Source organism: Pelobates fuscus, chromosome 9 (genome assembly GCF_036172605.1).
Source record: "Pelobates fuscus isolate aPelFus1 chromosome 9, aPelFus1.pri, whole genome shotgun sequence".
In the NCBI taxonomy this organism is placed as follows: Eukaryota; Metazoa; Chordata; class Amphibia; order Anura; family Pelobatidae; genus Pelobates; species Pelobates fuscus.
Genome location: NC_086325.1, coordinates 169,743,350 through 169,761,549, shown reverse-complemented (window position 1 = coordinate 169,761,549; position 18,200 = coordinate 169,743,350). Strand labels below are relative to the sequence as shown.

The 18,200-nt window shown below is 49.1% G+C and overlaps 1 protein-coding gene across 8 annotated transcripts in view; it reads right to left on the bottom strand.

The window, feature by feature from the left end:
• The window catches only part of GRIN1 (glutamate ionotropic receptor NMDA type subunit 1), a 93,579-nt gene extending 84,808 nt beyond the window's left edge, over positions 1 to 8,771 (bottom strand). For 4 of the 8 annotated variants that reach the window (XM_063433099.1, XM_063433101.1, XM_063433097.1 and 1 more), the window contains exon 1: positions 7,575 to 8,770. In XM_063433099.1, the coding sequence (XP_063289169.1) occupies positions 7,575 to 7,832 (258 nt within the window). In that variant the 5' untranslated portion in view covers positions 7,833 to 8,770. Of the gene's footprint in view, positions 1 to 7,574 lie in introns of all 8 variants that reach the window. The other 4 variants (XM_063433093.1, XM_063433092.1, XM_063433095.1 and 1 more) reach the window with 2 other exon arrangements.
• Between the last annotated feature and the right edge of the window lie 9,429 nt (positions 8,772 to 18,200).

The following is an 18,200-nucleotide window of genomic DNA, read 5'->3' as shown; positions in this document are numbered from 1 at the left end:
GCAGTGGGAGGTTCAATAGAAATATCCCGCATGTTGGAGATCTATAGATATATTTCGTTATTAATTGGTCATACTTACAGAACTGTTACAGACACAAACAAGTCTTTCATTTGCCTAAATTACCCAAAACCAGTTATTCTCTCCTCAATTCCATTTTCAGTGTGTGATTCTTTCTGTGTGATTCCCTCTCTCTCTGTGATTCCCCCCTCTCTCTCTCTCTCTGTGATTCCCCCCCCTCTCTCTCTCTCTGTGATTCTTTCTGTGTGATTCCCTCTCTCTCTGTGATTCCCCCCCTCTCTCTCTCTCTCTGTGATTCCCCCCCCTCTCTCTCTCTCTGTGATTCCCCCCCTCTCTCTCTCTCTCTGTGATTCCCCCCCCCTCTCTCTCTCTCTGTGATTCTTTCTGTGTGATTCCCTCTCTCTCTGTGATTCCCCCCCTCTCTCTCTCTCTCTGTGATTCCCCCCCCCTCTCTCTCTCTCTGTGATTCTTTCTGTGTGATTCCCTCTCTCTCTGTGATTCCCCCCCCTCTCTCTCTCTCTCTCTGTGATTCTTTCTGTGTGATTCCCTCTCTCTCTGTGATTCCCCCCCCCTCTCTCTCTCTCTGTGATCCCCCCCCCTCTCTCTCTCTGTGATTCTTTCTGTGTGATTCCCTCTCTCTCTGTGATTCCCCCCTCTCTCTCTCTCTCTCTCTCTGTGATTCTTTCTGTGTGATTCCCTCTCTCTCTGTGATTCCCCCCCCTCTCTCTCTCTCTCTCTCTGTGATTCCCCCCCTCTCTCTCTCTCTGTGATTCTTTCTGTGTGATTCCCTCTCTCTCTGTGATTCCCCCCCCTCTCTCTCTCTCTCTGTGATTCTTTCTGTGTGATTCCCTCTCTCTCTGTGATTCCCCCCCCCTCTCTCTCTCTCTGTGATTCTTTCTGTGTGATTCCCTCTCTCTCTGTGATTCCCCCCCTCTCTCTCTCTCTCTCTGTGATTCTTTCTGTGTGATTCCCTCTCTCTCTGTGATTCCCCCCTCTCTCTCTCTCTCTCTGTGATTCTTTCTGTGTGATTCCCTCTCTCTCTGTGATTCCCCCCCCCTCTCTCTCTCTCTCTGTGATTCCCCCCCTCTCTCTCTCTGTGATTCTTTCTGTGTGATTCCCTCTCTCCGTGATTCCCCCCTCTCTCTCTCTCTCTCTGTGATTCTTTCTGTGATTCCCTCTCTCTCTCTCTGATTCTTTCTGTGTGATTCACTCTCTCTCTCTCTCTCTCTCTCTCTGTGATTCCCCCCCCCTCTCTCTCTCTCTGTGATTCCCTCTCTCTCTGTGTGTCTCTCTTTCTATCTGTGATTCCCCTTCTCTCTCGCTCTCTCTCTCTCCCTCTCTCGCATCCCTCTATTTCTACATCCTCCTGTCTGTCCCCCATGTCTGTCTGTACATGCTGCCTGGGCTCCCTGTATATTGGGGTGAGGCTCTCCTATTGTGGTTTAGGGGTGATCCAGGGCCCAGCCTGGTGAGAGGAGCTGTGTTTTAGTATGTAGCTGCAATGCAGGCAAACTATCCTCATTGGCATTCAGTGAAGCTGCTGAGTGGGGGATGGGGAAACTGCACTGCCAGAATAGGACTCAGAAACATGGGGGGCCCTGGGGGCCACACTGCCAGAATAGGACTCAGACACATGGGGGGCTCTGGGGGCCACACTGCCAGAATAGGACTCAGAAACATGGGGGGCTCTGGGGGCCACACTGCCAGAATAGGACTCAGACACATGGGGGGCTCTGGGGGCCACACTGCCAGAATGGGACTCAGAAACATGGGGGGCCCTGGGGGCCACACTGCCAGAATAGGACTCAGACACATGGGGGGCTCTGGGGGCCACACTGCCAGAATAGGACTCAGAAACATGGGGGGCTCTGGGGGCCACACTGCCAGAATAGGACTCAGAAACATGGGGGGCTCTGGGGGCCACACTGCCAGAATAGGACTCAGAAACATGGGGGGCTCTGGGGGCCACACTGCCACAATGGGACTCAGAAACATGGGGGGCTCTGGGGGCCACACTGCCAGAATAGGACTCAGAAACATGGGGGGCTCTGGGGGCCACACTGCCACAATGGGACTCAGAAACATGGGGGGCTCTGGGGGCCACACTGCCAGAATAGGACTCAGAAACATGGGGGGCTCTGGGGGCCACACTGCCAGGATAGGACTCAGAAACATGGGGGGCTCTGGGGGCCACACTGCCACAATGGGACTCAGAAACATGGGTGGCTCTGGGGGCCACACTGCCAGAATAGGACTCAGAAACATGGGGGGCTCTGGGGGCCACACTGCCACAATGGGACTCAGAAACATGGGGGGCTCTGGGGGCCACACTGCCACAATGGGACTCAGAAACATGGGGGGGCTCTGGGGGCCACACTGCCACAATGGGACTCAGAAACATGGGGGGCTCTGGGGGCCACACTGCCACAATGGGACTCAGAAACATGGGGGCTCTGGGGGCCACACTGCCAGAATAGGACTCAGAAACATGGGGGGGGGGCTCTGGGGGCCACACTGCCACAATGAGACTCATAAACATGGGGGGCTCTGGGGGCCACACTGCCAGGATAGGACTCAGAAACATGGGGGGCTCTGGGGGCCACACTGCCAGAATAGGACTCAGAAACATGGGGGGCTCTGTGGGCCACACTGCCAGGATAGGACTCGGAAACATGGGGGGCTCTGGGGGCCACACTGCCAGAATAGGACTCAGACACATGGGGAGCTCTGGGGGCCACACTGCCAGAATAGGACTCAGAAACATGGGGGGCTCTGGGGGCCACACTGCCAGAATAGAACTCAGAAACATGGGGGGCTCTGGGGGCCACACTGCAGAATAGGACTCAGAAACATGGGGGGCTCTGGGGGCCACACTGCCAGAATAGGACTCAGAAACATGGGGGGCTCTGGGGGCCACACTGCCAGAATAGAACTCAGAAACATGGGGGGCTCTGGGGGCCACACTGCAGAATAGGACTCAGAAACATGGGGGGCTCTGGGGGCCACACTGCCACAATGGGACTCAGAAACATGGGGGGCTCTGGGGGCCACACTGCAGAATAGGACTCAGAAACATGGGGGGCTCTGGGGGCCACACTGCCACAATGGGACTCAGAAACATGGGGGGCTCTGGGGGCCACACTGCCAGGATAGGACTCAGAAACATGGGGGGCTCTGGGGGCCACACTGCCAGGATAGGACTCAGAAACATGGGGGGATCTGGGGGCCACACTGCCAGGATAGGATTCAGAAACATGGGGGGCTCTGGGGGCCACACTGCCAGAATAGGACTCAGAAACATGGGGGGCTCTGGGGGCCACACTGCCACAATGGGACTCAGAAACATGGGGGGCTCTGGGGGCCACACTGCCAGGATAGGACTCAGAAACATGGGGGGCTCTGGGGGCCACACTGCCAGGATAGGACTCAGAAACATGGGGGGCTCTGGGGGCCACACTGCCACAATGGGACTCGGAAACATGGGGGGATCTGGGGGCCCACTGCCAGGATAGGTCTCAGAAACATGGGGGGCTCTGGGGGCCACACTGCCACAATGGGACTCAGAAACATGGGGGGGCTCTGCGGGCCACACTGCCAGGATAGGACTCAGAAACATGGGGGGCTCTGGGGGCCACACTGCCACAATGGGACTCAGAAACATGGGGGCCACACTGCCAGGATAGGACTCAGAAACATGGGGGGCTCTGGGGGCCACACTGCCAGGATAGGACTCAGAAACATGGGGGGCTCTGGGGGCCACACTGCCAGGATAGGACTCAGAAACATGGGGGGCTCTGGGGGCCACACTGCCAGGATAGGACTCAGAAACATGGGGGGCTCTGGGGGCCACACTGCCAGAATAGGACTCAGAAACATGGGTGGCTCTGGGGGCCACACTGCCACAATGGGACTCAGAAACATGGGGGGCTCTGGGGGCCACACTGCCAGGATAGGACTCAGAAACATGGGGGGCTCTGGGGGCCACACTGCCAGGATAGGACTCAGAAACATGGGGGGATCTGGGGGCCACACTGCCAGGATAGGATTCAGAAACATGGGGGGCTCTGGGGGCCACACTGCCAGAATAGGACTCAGAAACATGGGGGGCTCTGGGGGCCACACTGCCACAATGGGACTCAGAAACATGGGGGGGCTCTGGGGGCCACACTGCCAAGATAGGACTCAGAAACATGGGGGGCCCTGGGGGCCACACTGCCAGGATAGGTCTCAGAAACATGGGGGGCTCTGGGGGCCACACTGCCACAATGGAACTCAGAAACATGGGGGCCACACTGCCAGGATAGGACTCAGAAACATGGGGGGCTCTGGGGGCCACACTGCCAGAATAGGACTCAGAAACATGGGGGGCTCTGCGGGCCACACTGCCAGGATAGGACTCAGAAACATGGGTGGCTCCGGGGGCCACACTGCCAGAATAGGACTCAGAAACATGGGGGGCTCTGGGGGCCACACTGCCACAATGGGACTCAGAAACATGGGGGGCTCTGGGGGCCACACTGCCACAATGGAACTCAGAAACATGGGGGCCACACTGCCAGGATAGGACTCAGAAACATGGGGGGCTCTGGGGGCCACACTGCCAGGATAGGACTCAGAAACATGGGGGGCTCTGGGGGCCACACTGCCAGGATAGGACTCAGAAACATGGGGGGCTCCGGGGGCCACACTGCCAGAATAGGACTCAGAAACATGGGGGGCTCTGGGGGCCACACTGCCAGGATAGGACTCAGAAGCATGGGGGGCTCTGGGGGCCACACTGCCAGGATAGGACTCAGAAACATGGGGAGATCTGGGGGCCACACTGCCAGGATAGGACTCAGAAACATGGGGAGCTCTGGGGGTCACACTGCCAATATAGGACTCAAAACCATGGGCGGATCTGGGGGCCACACTGCCAATATAGGACTCAAAACCATGGGGGGGGGTCTGGGGGCCACACTGCCAGGATAGGACTCAAAACCATGTTTGGCTCTGGGGGCCACACTGCCAGTATAGGACTCAAAACCATGGGAGGCTCTGGGAGCCACACTGCCAGGATAGGACTCCAAAACCATGGGGGGCTCTGGGGGCCACACTGCCAGGATAGGACTCAAAACCACACTGCCAGGATAGGACTCAAAAAACACACACACTGAGTGTTTGACTGTCAGTGTGTGTGTGTCTGTCTGTCAGTGAGTGTCTGCCTGTGTGTGTGTCTGTCAGTGAGTGAGTGTATGTATGTCAGTGAGTGTCTGTCTGTGTATCTGTCAGTGAGTGAGTGTATGTCTATCTGTCAGCGAGTGAGTGTATATATGTCAGTGAGTGTGTGTGTGTGTGTGTGTGCGCGTGTGTGTGTCAGTGAGTGAGTGTATGTCTGTCTGTTAGTGTATCTGTCAGTGAGTGTTTGACTGTCAGTGTGTGTGTGTGTGTGTCTGTCAGTGGGTGTATGCCTGTGTGTGTCTGTCAGTGAGTGAGTGTTTGACTGTCAGTGAGTGTATGTATGTCAGTGAATGTCTGTGTGTGTGTGTCTGTCAGTGAGTGAGTGTATGTCTATCTGTCAGTGAGTGTCTGTGTCTGTGTTTGTGTCTGTCAGTGAGTGAGTGTATGTCTATCTGTCAGTGAGTGAGTGTCTGTCCGTCAGTGAGTGTGTGTGTGTTGTGTGTGTGTGTGTGTGTGTGTATGTCAGTAAGTGTATGTCTGTCAGTGAGTGTGAGTGAGTGACATGAGGGGGTGGCAGAACGGATCTTTGCCTAGGGCGGCAGAAATCCTTGCACCAGCCGTGCATGGGGCCACACTGCCAATATAGGACTCAAAAACATGAGGGCCCTTGGGGCCACACTGCCAGTATAGGACTCAGAAATATGGGGGGCCACACTGCTAGTATAGGACTTAAAAACCTGGGGGCCACACTGCCAATATAGGTGTGTGTGTCAGTGAGTGAGTGTATGTCTGTCTGTTAGTGTATCTGTCAGTGAGTGTTTGACTGTCAGTGTGTGTGTGTGTGTGTGTCTGTCAGTGAGTGTCTGCCTGTGTGTGTGTCTGTCAGTGAGTGAGTGTTTGACTGTCAGTGAGTGTATGTATGTATGTATGTATGTGTATGTCTGTCAGTGAGTGAGTGTATGTCTATCTGTCAGTGAGTGAGTGTATGTCTGTCAGTGAGTGTCTGTGTGTGTGTGTGTGTCAGTGAGTGAGTGTATGTCTGTCTGTTGGTGTATCTGTCAGTGAGTGTGTGTCTTAATGTCTGTCAGTGAGTGTCTGTGTGTATGTCTGTCAGTGAGTTGCTGTGTTTGTGTGTGTGTGTGTGTATGTCTGTCAGTAAGTGTATGTCTGTCAGTGAGTGTGAGTGAGTGACATGAGGGGGTGGCAGAACGGATCTTTGCCTAGGGCGGCAGAAATCCTTGCACCGGCCGTGCATGTGGCCACACTGCCAATATAGGACTCAAAAACATGAGGGCCCTTGGGGCCACACTGCCAGTATAGGACTCAGAAATATGGGGGGCCACACTGCCAGTATAGGACTTAAAAACCTGGGGGCCACACTGCCAATATAGGACTCCGAAACATGGGGCCAGAATGCCAGTACAGAGCTCAGAAAATATGGTGGTCCTGGGGGCCACACTGATAGTTCATTTCGCAAGCTATCTATACTTATATGATGCTTGTACTATTGCACATTCTATAATGTTCTTATAGACAGACTGTTATATCACATTCTATAATGTTCTTATATACAGACTATGTTATATCACATTCTATAATGGTTATTAAATTATACAATGTATATTGTACATTTTATACACGGATTGTGATATATTACATTCTATATTGTACATTTTATACACTGATTGGGCTATATTACATGTTATACTGTATATTATACATCTTATAGAATGATTGGGTTATATTACATGTTATACTGTATATTGTACATCTTATACACCGAGTGTGATGTATTACATTCTATAATGGGCTTACAAATATTGTACGTACTATAACAACATATACCATGGAATCATAGGTCAGTGTTATCGTGACAGGCAGATATACAGCTAAGCATGTACGATTATATCGACATTGTTAACAAATATACGCATTTTGTATACATGGATCTGAATACATAAAGCAGGTACATCCAATGTTCCATGTACATAATACGACAGTCACCAAATATAAACATAATATATGGCAGAATATATGGTTTACCTATCAACTTTCCCAATCATATCCATGGACAAACAGATACATAGTCAGTCAGACAGACAGGCAGACACGTAGGCACCGGTCAGGCTGACAGACAGTTAAACAGACAGATAGAAAAGCAATCAGGCAAGCAGTCAGACAGATAGACATACAAGCACAACATAGACAAGCAGACAGAAATCAGACACACAGACAAGCAATCAGACAGGCAGACAAGCAGACAGATAGACAAGCAGACAGACAAACAATTAGACAGACCGACAAGCACTCGGGCAGGTATGTAGACTGGGGGCACAGATTGATACAGCACTCCTGAGTGTGATTGAACATGGTGGAGTACCAGTGGCTGGATTTACCTGGCTGGAGATGAGGTCTTCACATACTGAAAGTGCCATCTGGATGGCATTATGTCTGTGGGTGACTGAGGTGGCATTGAGTTGGATTTTCCAAGTCCCATGTCTTTTATTGGCTTGATTGACCGCTTCCTTGAAGATCTGCTCATGCTTCTTGGTGCTCAGAACTGCCCCAATATTGACTATTTTGGGGTCACATCCAGCCCGGGCAAAGGAGAACAAGAAGAGGACAGCTAGGAGGAGAAGGCTCATCGTGTCCATGGATTGAGAGCGCCCACACTTCGCCAACGTCCTGTCCTGAGGGGGTCTCTCAGCTCCAAACAGGGGGAAGCTGAGATCAGAATGACAGGCAGGTAAACCTTCCTCTGGGCATAGAGTGAGAGGGCAGATGGGGTTATTTAATGAGTGGTGGTCTCTGAGGAGGTCATTCAGAGGAGATATGGATCCTCAGAGTCCATCCAACCCCTGCTAGATCAGTAGCTTATTATGGGCATATTCAAATACTCCTCTTGGAATGGATTTTACTTGAAGATCCCCTTCGTATGAATAAAACCCCTTCCTCTTGTGTAATCCCCCTTCCTAATGATGAAGCCCCCTTGACTCCTGTTGAAGCTTTACTCTTGGTGGTGAATCTGTCTACTTCTAAAGTCTCTGTCCCTGATGAAGCCGGCTACCTTTGGTTGAAGCCCCCAGTCTCTGACTGAAGTCACCTGAGTCCTGATGAAGACCCCTGTCTGCGGTTGAAGCCCCCTGTCTCCTGGTGAAGACCACTTGTCTGTGGTTGAAGCCCCCTGTCTGTGTGCCTGTAGTTTAAGCCCCCTGTCTCTGTGTGTCTGCGGTTGAAGACCACTGTGTCTGTGGTTGAAGCCCCCTGTCTGTGTGCCTGTGGTTTAAGCCCCCTGTCTCTGTGTGTCTATGGTTGAAGCCCCCTGTCTCTGTGTGCCTGTGGTTGAAGCCCCCTGTCTCTGTGTGTCTGTGGTTGAAGCCCCCTGTCTCTGTGTGCCTGTGGTTGAAGCCCCCTGTCTCTGTGTGCCTGTGGTTGAAGCCCCCTGTCTTTCTGTGTCTGTAGTTGAAGCCCCCTGTCTGTGTGTGTCTGTGGTTGAAGCCCCCTGTCTCTGTGTGCCTGTAGTTGCTGCTGCCCTTGGTGCTGAAATGAGAATTCCTTCCTATAGCTCAGCTCACTCATTGCAATGAGGATTTTCCACCAATAGAAATGGGTCTCAGCTCCCAAATCAGATAGTGTGTCAGTGCTGAGCCCCCTCCCCAATATCCCCCCAGCCCAAGATACAATGAAACACCTCGCAGCATTGTCACGGAGTAGCTCTCCCATTGCAAGGCTCCTTCTCTAATGATCTGCATTGTGTCATTGTATCTGTGTCTTCATTTAATGTACACAGAGCTTAGAGACGCTAAGCTAAAATACAGCTCGATGCCCATTTATTCAGATCTACCTTCCAGCTGATTATTTCTGTGTTTTACATGAATTAAACGTGTATTGGGATCATTTAATCTGTCCTAAAATACGGTGCAAGAAAAAATCCATTAACCCTTCATCTGCCACCAACACGATACAGCATTCCATCTGTATGCGTTATGAAAAATGAATGATTTAGAACATATAGAAGGGACGTTAGCTGTGTATACCTGTTGGAAGCAGGGAAGGGGTTAATTATGGAGGACTGGAGGCTCCGTACAGATCTACAGAAACAATCATTACGCTTTATTTGCCAACACGTGAACTGCAAAAAAATGTATAAATTGCAGATTTAGACGAAAGTAGCCGAGCTGTGACGTAGCTGAATTGGAGATTTTTCCACATCGGCCATTTTGGTTAAAATGATGTCATTTGTTTTTCAATTCACTGCAATTCGCTGTTTAATGTAAAAACGCCAGCGCTGTGTGCGACTAGGTGTCTGGGAAGAATTTCTTTATATGATTTGTGTAGACATCGCTATTTAGGGGCTTATCCGCCAAACCCTGGTTTGCAAAGTGCTCTCTCTGCCATTTTAGCTGGGATTGTACCGGCCTCAGTTCGCACCTATCCCACCAGCTCCTTTATTAACGTTGGTCACAGAGGACTTTTTGTGCTTTAAAAGGGGAGTTTTGGAGCATTGAAAAGGGGGAAACTGCAAGCATTTGAGCTGACTGTACAGATACCGCCACTTATTTAATTTCTATTAATTTTCCACGGATCCCAGGGTAGGGAATAAACCAATGCATTTGTTAAGCCGCCTTTTTTCCTCCATGTAAATATATTTATATTAGAAAAGCATATCTAGAATCTCGGCCATATTGTACGTAGCTGAGCAAAGAGCTCTATCCCGTAACCTGACACGATTATTCATGTGTGAAAAGAGGGATTTTATTAATTTAAACCTTTTACATGTGTCCCCTGGGCTGGGAGTGCATGGACTACATCTCCCATGATGCTTTGCCAGCTTTATGGCTGTAAGAGCATTATAGGAGATAAAGTCCACAACATCTGAAGTGGCAAAGGTTGCCTACCACTGAGGGGAGGCTAGACACAACAAACGCAGCCTTCCCACACACAACACGCTCAGCCACGCGCACAAAGCCACCCACACACATCACCCACACACTGACACAGATAGCAAGTCAGTTTTGAAATTCTCGTGGAATTCCTGGCAATTCCCAGTTTAGGGAATAGGGAAGTGTTACGGCTCGGGCGGGAGACAGGGAGTTAACCTTTTAATGGCACATTGATGGCACATTGATTAAGGCCCTGTAGCCATATAACGATGCTGCGGGGTTCTGGCAGGTTTAATCTCTCCCAGCTGTTTATTTATATATGTTGGAACGAACTTGAATTATAAACAAATCCTGTGTTTCCCAATGATATGAAAATCTCTCAAAATCCGGGAGCGAGATAACGTGGGGGCATATCCACTAAACAGTGAATTGTACTGAAATGGAAGCCAAATTGAACACACAGTAGCCACATTCGGGCTGTAAGGCTATTCAATATAGTGAGAGTTCAAAGTGAATTTAAAAATGTAGCATTTACTTTATTAATATTAACATAACTCAAAGCCGGCATAGCAAACACTGTAGTAATTCACAAACGGAGGATACCGCACTCACACTTAGCATCCAGGATTATCAGGGCCGGGGTTAGCAAAACCCAGTTTAGTAGGTAAAATAAAACAAGCTTGATAAAGGCCTCTGTGCAGGCCGAAACGTTGCACTTTTTATTCCAATAAACCTGCCTTCCTGCAGTGGCGGATCCAGGGGGGGGGCAACAGGGCAATTGCCCCCCCCCCCCCCGAGATTCCCCCCTGCCGGCTAATGCAGGGCTGGCATTGCCCAAGTGCCAGCCCTGCAATGTGCCTGCGGACCGGAGGGGAGATCAGAGATCAGAGACCTCCCTCCCCGGTCCGCAGGCACTGTGCTGACAGCCGGCAGGGGAGGGAGTGAGAGAGGACCCGGGAGCTCCTACCTGCAGCTCCTCCGGGTCCTCCTCTCGCGAGATTTGGAGCGTTGCCGCGGTAACCACGGCAACGCTCCAAATCTCGCAAGAGTGAACTCTAGCCCTGTAACTGGGCTAGAGTTCATCTCACCACCACCGGACCACCAGGGAATCCCACTAGACCACCAGGGAACGAAATATGTCCCCCCTCCTCATCAATAAAGGTAAGAAGGGAGGGGGGACATAAATATATTAAGTTTAATTTAATTAAATAAAAAAAAAAGCCTCCTTACACACTGCCCCATACACACACTACCACAGAAACACTGCCCCCCATACACACACTCCCCCATGCACACTACACACACTGCCCCCATACACACACTACACACACTGCCCCACAAACACTGCCCCCATGCACACACTACACACACTGCCCCACAAACACTGCCCCCATGCACACACTACACACACTGCCCCCATACACACACTGCCCCACAAACACATACTACACACACTGCCCCACAAACACATACTACACACACTGCCCCACAAACACTGCCCTCATACACACACTGTCCCACAAACACTGCCCCCATACACACACTACACACACAGCCCCACAAACACTGCCTCATACACACACTGCCCCACAAACACTGCCTCATACACACACTGCCCCACAAACACTGCCCCATACACACACTGCACACACCGCCCCCCAAACACTGCCCCCATACACACACTACACACACTGCCCCACAAACACTGCCCCATGCACACACTACACACACTGCCCCACAAACACTGCCCCCATGCACACACTACACACACTGCCCCCATACACACACTGCCCCACAAACACATACTACACACACTGCCCCACAAACACATACTACACACACTGCCCCACAAACACTGCCCTCATACACACACTGTCCCACAAACACTGCCCCCATACACACACTACACACACAGCCCCACAAACACTGCCTCATACACACACTGCCCCACAAACACTGCCTCATACACACACTGCCCCACAAACACTGCCCCATACACACACTGCACACACCGCCCCCCAAACACTGCCCCCATACACACACTACACACACTGCCCCACAAACACTGCCCCCATAACACACTGCACACACTCCCCCACAAACACTGCCCCCATACACACACTACACACACTGCCCCACAACACTGCCCCCCATACACACACTACACACACTGCCCCACAAACACTGCCCCCCATACACACACCGCCCCAAACACACACACACTGCAACTCTCACACACACTGCCACCCTCACACACACACACACACTGCCGCTCTCTCTCACACACCCACTGCCCCACACATACACTGCCCCCTAACACACACACTGCAACCCTGACATACACTGCCACGCTCACGCACTTGCACACACACTTCACCGCTCACACACACACACTGCACCTTTCACACACACTTCACCCCTAACACATACCACTGCTCCTATGCCCAATATCCCAGCAGACCCCAGGTAAGTTATCAAAATGTTCTTAAACGGTTTGACTACTTACTCTGGGATGGGATCCTGGCACTACTGGCGCCATAACTACTACACTGAGCTGTAGTGGTTATTGTGCCTGGATTATTTCTTTAAATAATCTACAAGTGCCCCTCCCGAGATCAGGTTCTGGATCCGCCACTGCCTTCCTGCAGCAATCCTGAGTGCCTGGACCTCATTTATTTTGTCATTACAAACCCGGCCCGGGTGATTTTCCAGGTAGCCAATTCTCTCCTCGTAAGATGACGCTTTATGAATAAATGCCAAATCTTTCACCCCCCCCCCCCCCCCAGGCACCGCCCCTCACTCTGCAAATCAGACCGTGCTGCCTGTCCTGATGGGGTGGCCACGCTGCCTGTCCTGACGGGAGGCCACGCTGCCTGTCCTGATGGGAGGCCACGCTGCCTGTCCTGATGGGAGGCCACGCTGCCTGTCCTGATGGGAGGCCACGCTGCCTGTCCTGATGGGGTGACTGTGCTGCCTGTCCTGATGAGGTGACCGTGCTGCCTGTCCTGATGGGGTGGCCACGCTGCCTGTCCTGATGGGGTGGCCACGCTGCCTGTCCTGATGGGGTGACTGTGCTGCCTGTCCTGATGGGGTGACCGTGCTGCCTGTCCTGATGGGGTGGCCACGTTGCCTGTCCTGATGGGGTGACCGTACTGCCTATTGATATTGGGTTTCTCAAAGCACCGACACTGGGCCAGTTAAGGTTATTAAACCCCAGTTCAGCAAATGATTTTAAATCCTTTGCTATAGCCCAATATCGCCCCTGTGTATTGGAATAGTTCATGCATTTCAGTGCAATCACTGTGCCTGTTGCCTGGCAATAGCCATTGCTCCAGGCATCCATTTTACAGCCTGTCACTCGCTGTGGGACATGAAAGAGAAGTCTGTACAAAAGGGACTTGGCATTAATCAGAGTCACTAGGAACAAGTAACGGGACAGCACGGACCGGCTAAACCAGACGGACATGTTAATACAAACTTCTACCCTGCAGCCATAATCGCCCTGATAACCTGACCACTCACTTTCTTCTCCTCTTTTACCTTGAGTTCTGTGTTTACCTTTAGCACAGCCCCCTCTACTATATATGTTGACGCTATATCGATCCATACATGCCAAATGAAGATTTGTTAGCTTTGGTGAACTAATAATCTTAATTTTAGTAATAATAGGAGGCGAGTACTTTGCATAATCTCGCTTTACCAAACTCCATAGCAGCGAAAAAAACTAAAAGAAAATAAAGAACCAATCATGAAGAAGTATTGGGTATAGGAAGCACCCGAGCAGCTCCTCTTCTACCTGCGACATAACAAGTCCACATAGAACGACGTAAACATTCAACAAATAACACGCCGAAATCAGCAGCTCGTAGGAGCCCAATCAAAACGACACCAAAAACCCAGCTTCAAAAGGGATTTAAAGTGAAAGAGAACATGAAAAGGTTTAGTCATACCTATCCAAGGAGACATCTGACTGCCATTCTGGGGTCAAGAGGGAATTTGTTTTCCTAGTTTCTTGCAAAAGTGCTTCAGACTGGGTTTTTTTGCCTTCTTTTGGATCAACAGCAAAAACAACTGTGAGGAAGGCTGAACTTGATGGACGCAAGTCTCTTTTCAGCTATGTAACTATGTAACTATATACGCAGAGTAACGTATGAAATAATTCGACAATGTAAACCAATATAACATCAACAATCTATAACGTTAATCTAGGAAAAAAGTCATGAAAACAACCGTACAAACAGAATAATACTAAAACTGACGTCAGGAAAACAAGAACAATAAATTGCCCCAAACTGAAACCAAACCGTGAATAAGTTATCCACAACGAAAGCCTAAGGATAGGAAGAAGAAAGGGGGGAAATGTGCCTCCTGTCATTATTAAGATTACTAGTACACTAAAGCTTGTATGATCTTTAATTATACAAAATGACAGGAGGCTATTTGCAATTTCAATGCTGAGAAATGCTGAGAAAGCACGGTGTTAGAAGACAGATGGAAAAAGTTGGAAACATTGATTTGCGTGACCAACCCACCGAGTGTAAATATCCTAAAGCGATGGGCCCACCGAAAATGCAGACCCTGAAAGCCGCCCCAGAACGGAATGCGGCCCAAACAATGGGTCAATCCCAGCCAGCAACAGAAGTCCTCAAAAAAAACACTTGGACAAAGTGATGACCAACACCAAGAAAACCTCCAAATCCACTTGGGAAACAGTTTTCGCACCACCCCGCCTTCATTCGTCTGGGGCTCACCCAAGACGGTCTCTCAAATGAACGTGGAATCCAACTCGGAGGTTGAACCCTAAACACCGCCATCCGAGTTAGAGGTGGTGGCCAGCCACTCATCGAGGACAGAGAGGGAATGGGGCAATTCCTGTTCCTCATTCGAGGAAATATCAGGTGCCAGCAACATAGCCAGTGTTTTGACAAGCCTGAGGTGCACTTTGCCTTTGGTAAGCCTGGGTTTAAGCATTTCGTTCTAACTATTGTAATGGCTGAGATTTGCCCAAAGTATGGCTCACCCAGGGACAAGGGGCCAACAAGCACAGGCTCATCTCAGCAGCACTAGAATACTTGCAGAGCGCTCAACCCAAAAAACAGTGTGATAGGGTAAACCCAACCTGCATTTCGGCACAATGCACCAGCCTGACCTGGTTACCCAGATACAGCAGCTTCAGATAGTAGGCTGTAGCTTCAGGTAATTCTATCATAAATGGAGAGTCTGGTCCACGGTCCCAGCTGCAACAGAACAGAAAATTGCGACCAGGGAACTCATGAGATGCAAGATGGCCATTGCTATCCCTTTAACAAGATAAGCAAAGTCGCAATTTGGCCGGGGCCAAGTGAGCAAGCGTTTGATGCGGCAAATGGGGGCAGCGAAAAAAGTAGCGTATGACAAGCACAAAGGAAGTCAGCTGACACTGGATGAAAGCGCGTTTAGTGCGAAGAAGGAAGCGGCGAACGCGGGCAAGATGCAGCCCTGGAGTATTGAAGCCCAGGCCTTGAACCCACCAGGACACCGGAGCGGGTGCCTGAATGGGGGAAATCACAAACCAAAAGGATTAGGAAAAGCACAAGTATCCCTATAATCACCCCCCAAGAGAGCGCGACAGATGCACCCGAAAATTCAGACACAGGAAAGATTTCCAGAACAGTAATAAAGGGAGAGTGGAAACAGGGTCACAACAGAAGGGCCCGAAACACTACCCCCTCCCACCCCAAACAATGAAATGGCAGGTGAACAACAGAACAAAACGGCAAACACAGTAAATAGTATAGAGAGGTAACCCACAACTCTGACCTCATCCTTGTGAATGAGGAGATTCCTGGGGTCACTTTGCCTCTCATACCCAGTACTTGTCCATGATTGGTTCTTCGTTTCGCCTCCTATCATGCTGTAAAATTATACACCAGGGGGCGCTTGCTTTTCATTACACGGTATAAAAGTAGCACATTGAAGTCCCTCGGGGCAGCGACCGTGTATTTATAAAGTAATGTTTATGCACGTGCGGAATTCGGTATTTGTTATGTGTGGGTGCGGTGGCTGCTTTGTGAGGTTGTTTATCCGGAATATTCACTAAGGTGAGAACTGAAAGTAAATTTCAGATTTTAGGTCAATATAGCCGATCTGAAACATTCTCTAAATTAGCAGTTTGACTACTTTGGTCTTTAATTCGACATTCACTTTGAATTCGTACTTTAGTAACATAGCGCTATGCGCGTAGTAATTGTGGGGGTGTTTGCTGGAGTGTTGTTGGGGGATGTTTTTTTTAGTTTTTATGTAGTAATTTTATGCTACTTCTCTCCTACCTACCATTGCCAGGGAGGAGGGGGACGATCCGTGCTGTGCCCTGTGCTTTTTATGGGTGCAGACCACTCGTCCTTGCTCCAGTCTGATCATGTTCTAGTAATATTAGACATGGAGATTAAACGGCCCCTTAAAGGAACAATCCACTGCCCAAAGAAAAATAAATTACACTGTTTAGTAGATATACCCCAAAATAAAAACATACATACATTTAATTCTATATTTATTCTTTGGGAGATATATCTAAAAACAGCTTGTAAAACCTGCAGTTCTCTTGTCTGCATCCTTTGCAAACCCTCCCCTTCTAACCCCGCCCAGACTTCCCGTGTCTGTCCAATCACAGACTTCCCAATGCAGCTCAATGAGAAGTCTTTGCAAGGCAGGTGCTCTGGACAGTTGCTGCCTCTTGGGTTTATCTCCACTGAGCTAAACAAACCAGGAAGTAACAGGACCGGTTATCTGATTGACAGCCAGGGGGGTGTAACAATTTCATTTAAAAAAGTTAATTTAAAAAAGTGACAATTTCTATTGAAATCTGCAATTTTTGTAAAATGACAAAAAGATGACACACTCTTCACACATGCAGCATTTCAGCAAGTTAAATTGCTTTATGGATCCGGAGTGTACCTTTAATTATCTCCTATCATCATCTGAATGGCTTAACCTCCCCTGTCCCATTCACACAAAATAAACCGGTGGCATGTGGTCCCGGTATGATCTATCTTTGTACATAGAGCATCAGCAGCGATTGTTCTTTCTTTCACTGACAGTCTCAATTAACAGTTCCCATGGTTGCAAATTATAGAGATCTAAATGTACTGGAATTCTCAACAGAGAAATACATTGGCAATATGTTTTGGAAGAATGTTACAACATCACTAGCTGTGTTAGATAGATAGATAGATAGATAGACAGACAGACAGACAGACAGACAGGCAGGCAGACAGACAGATAGATAGATAGATAGATAGATAGATAGATAGATAGATAGATAGATAGATAGGTAGGTAGACAGACAGATAGATAGACAGACAGACAGACAGATAAACAGACAGATAGATAGACAGACAGACAGACAGACAGATAGATAGATAGATAAACAGATATGTAGATAGATAGATAGATAGATAGATAGATAGATAGATAGATAGATAGATAGATAAACAGATATGTAGATAGATAGATAGACAGACAGATAGATAGATAAACAGACAGATAGATAGATAGATAGATAGATAGAGGATAGATAGATAGATAGATAGATAGATAGATAGATAGATAAATAGATAGATAGACAGATAGAAAGATAAACAGACAGATAGACAGACAGATAGATAAATAGATAGATAGACAGATAGAAAGATAAACAGACAGATAGAAAGATAAACAGACAGATAGATCGACAGACAGACAGACAGATAGATAGATAGATAGATAGCTAGATAGATAGGCAGATAGATAATAGATATATAGATAGACATATAGATAGATAGATGATAGACAGATAGACAGGCAGACATATAGAGATAGATAGATGATAGATAAATAGATAGATAGATAATAGATAGATAGATAGATAGATAGATAGATAGATAGACAGACAGACAGACTGGGGATTATTTGGAAGTTTTGAAGTTAAGTGGCAAACCCTGGCGAGCATTGAACTCCTCTGACAGATTGTGACCTAATGTGAGTTCAACCAGGTTCCAATATATCTTCTCAATACGAGCAAATTCTTGGGATGTTTTGTACTAAGTGAAGGAACGGCAATGACCTGTCACTCATGTGTGTTTGCAACGCTCCTTGTCACTGTGTTTGTATAGACGAGTTTTG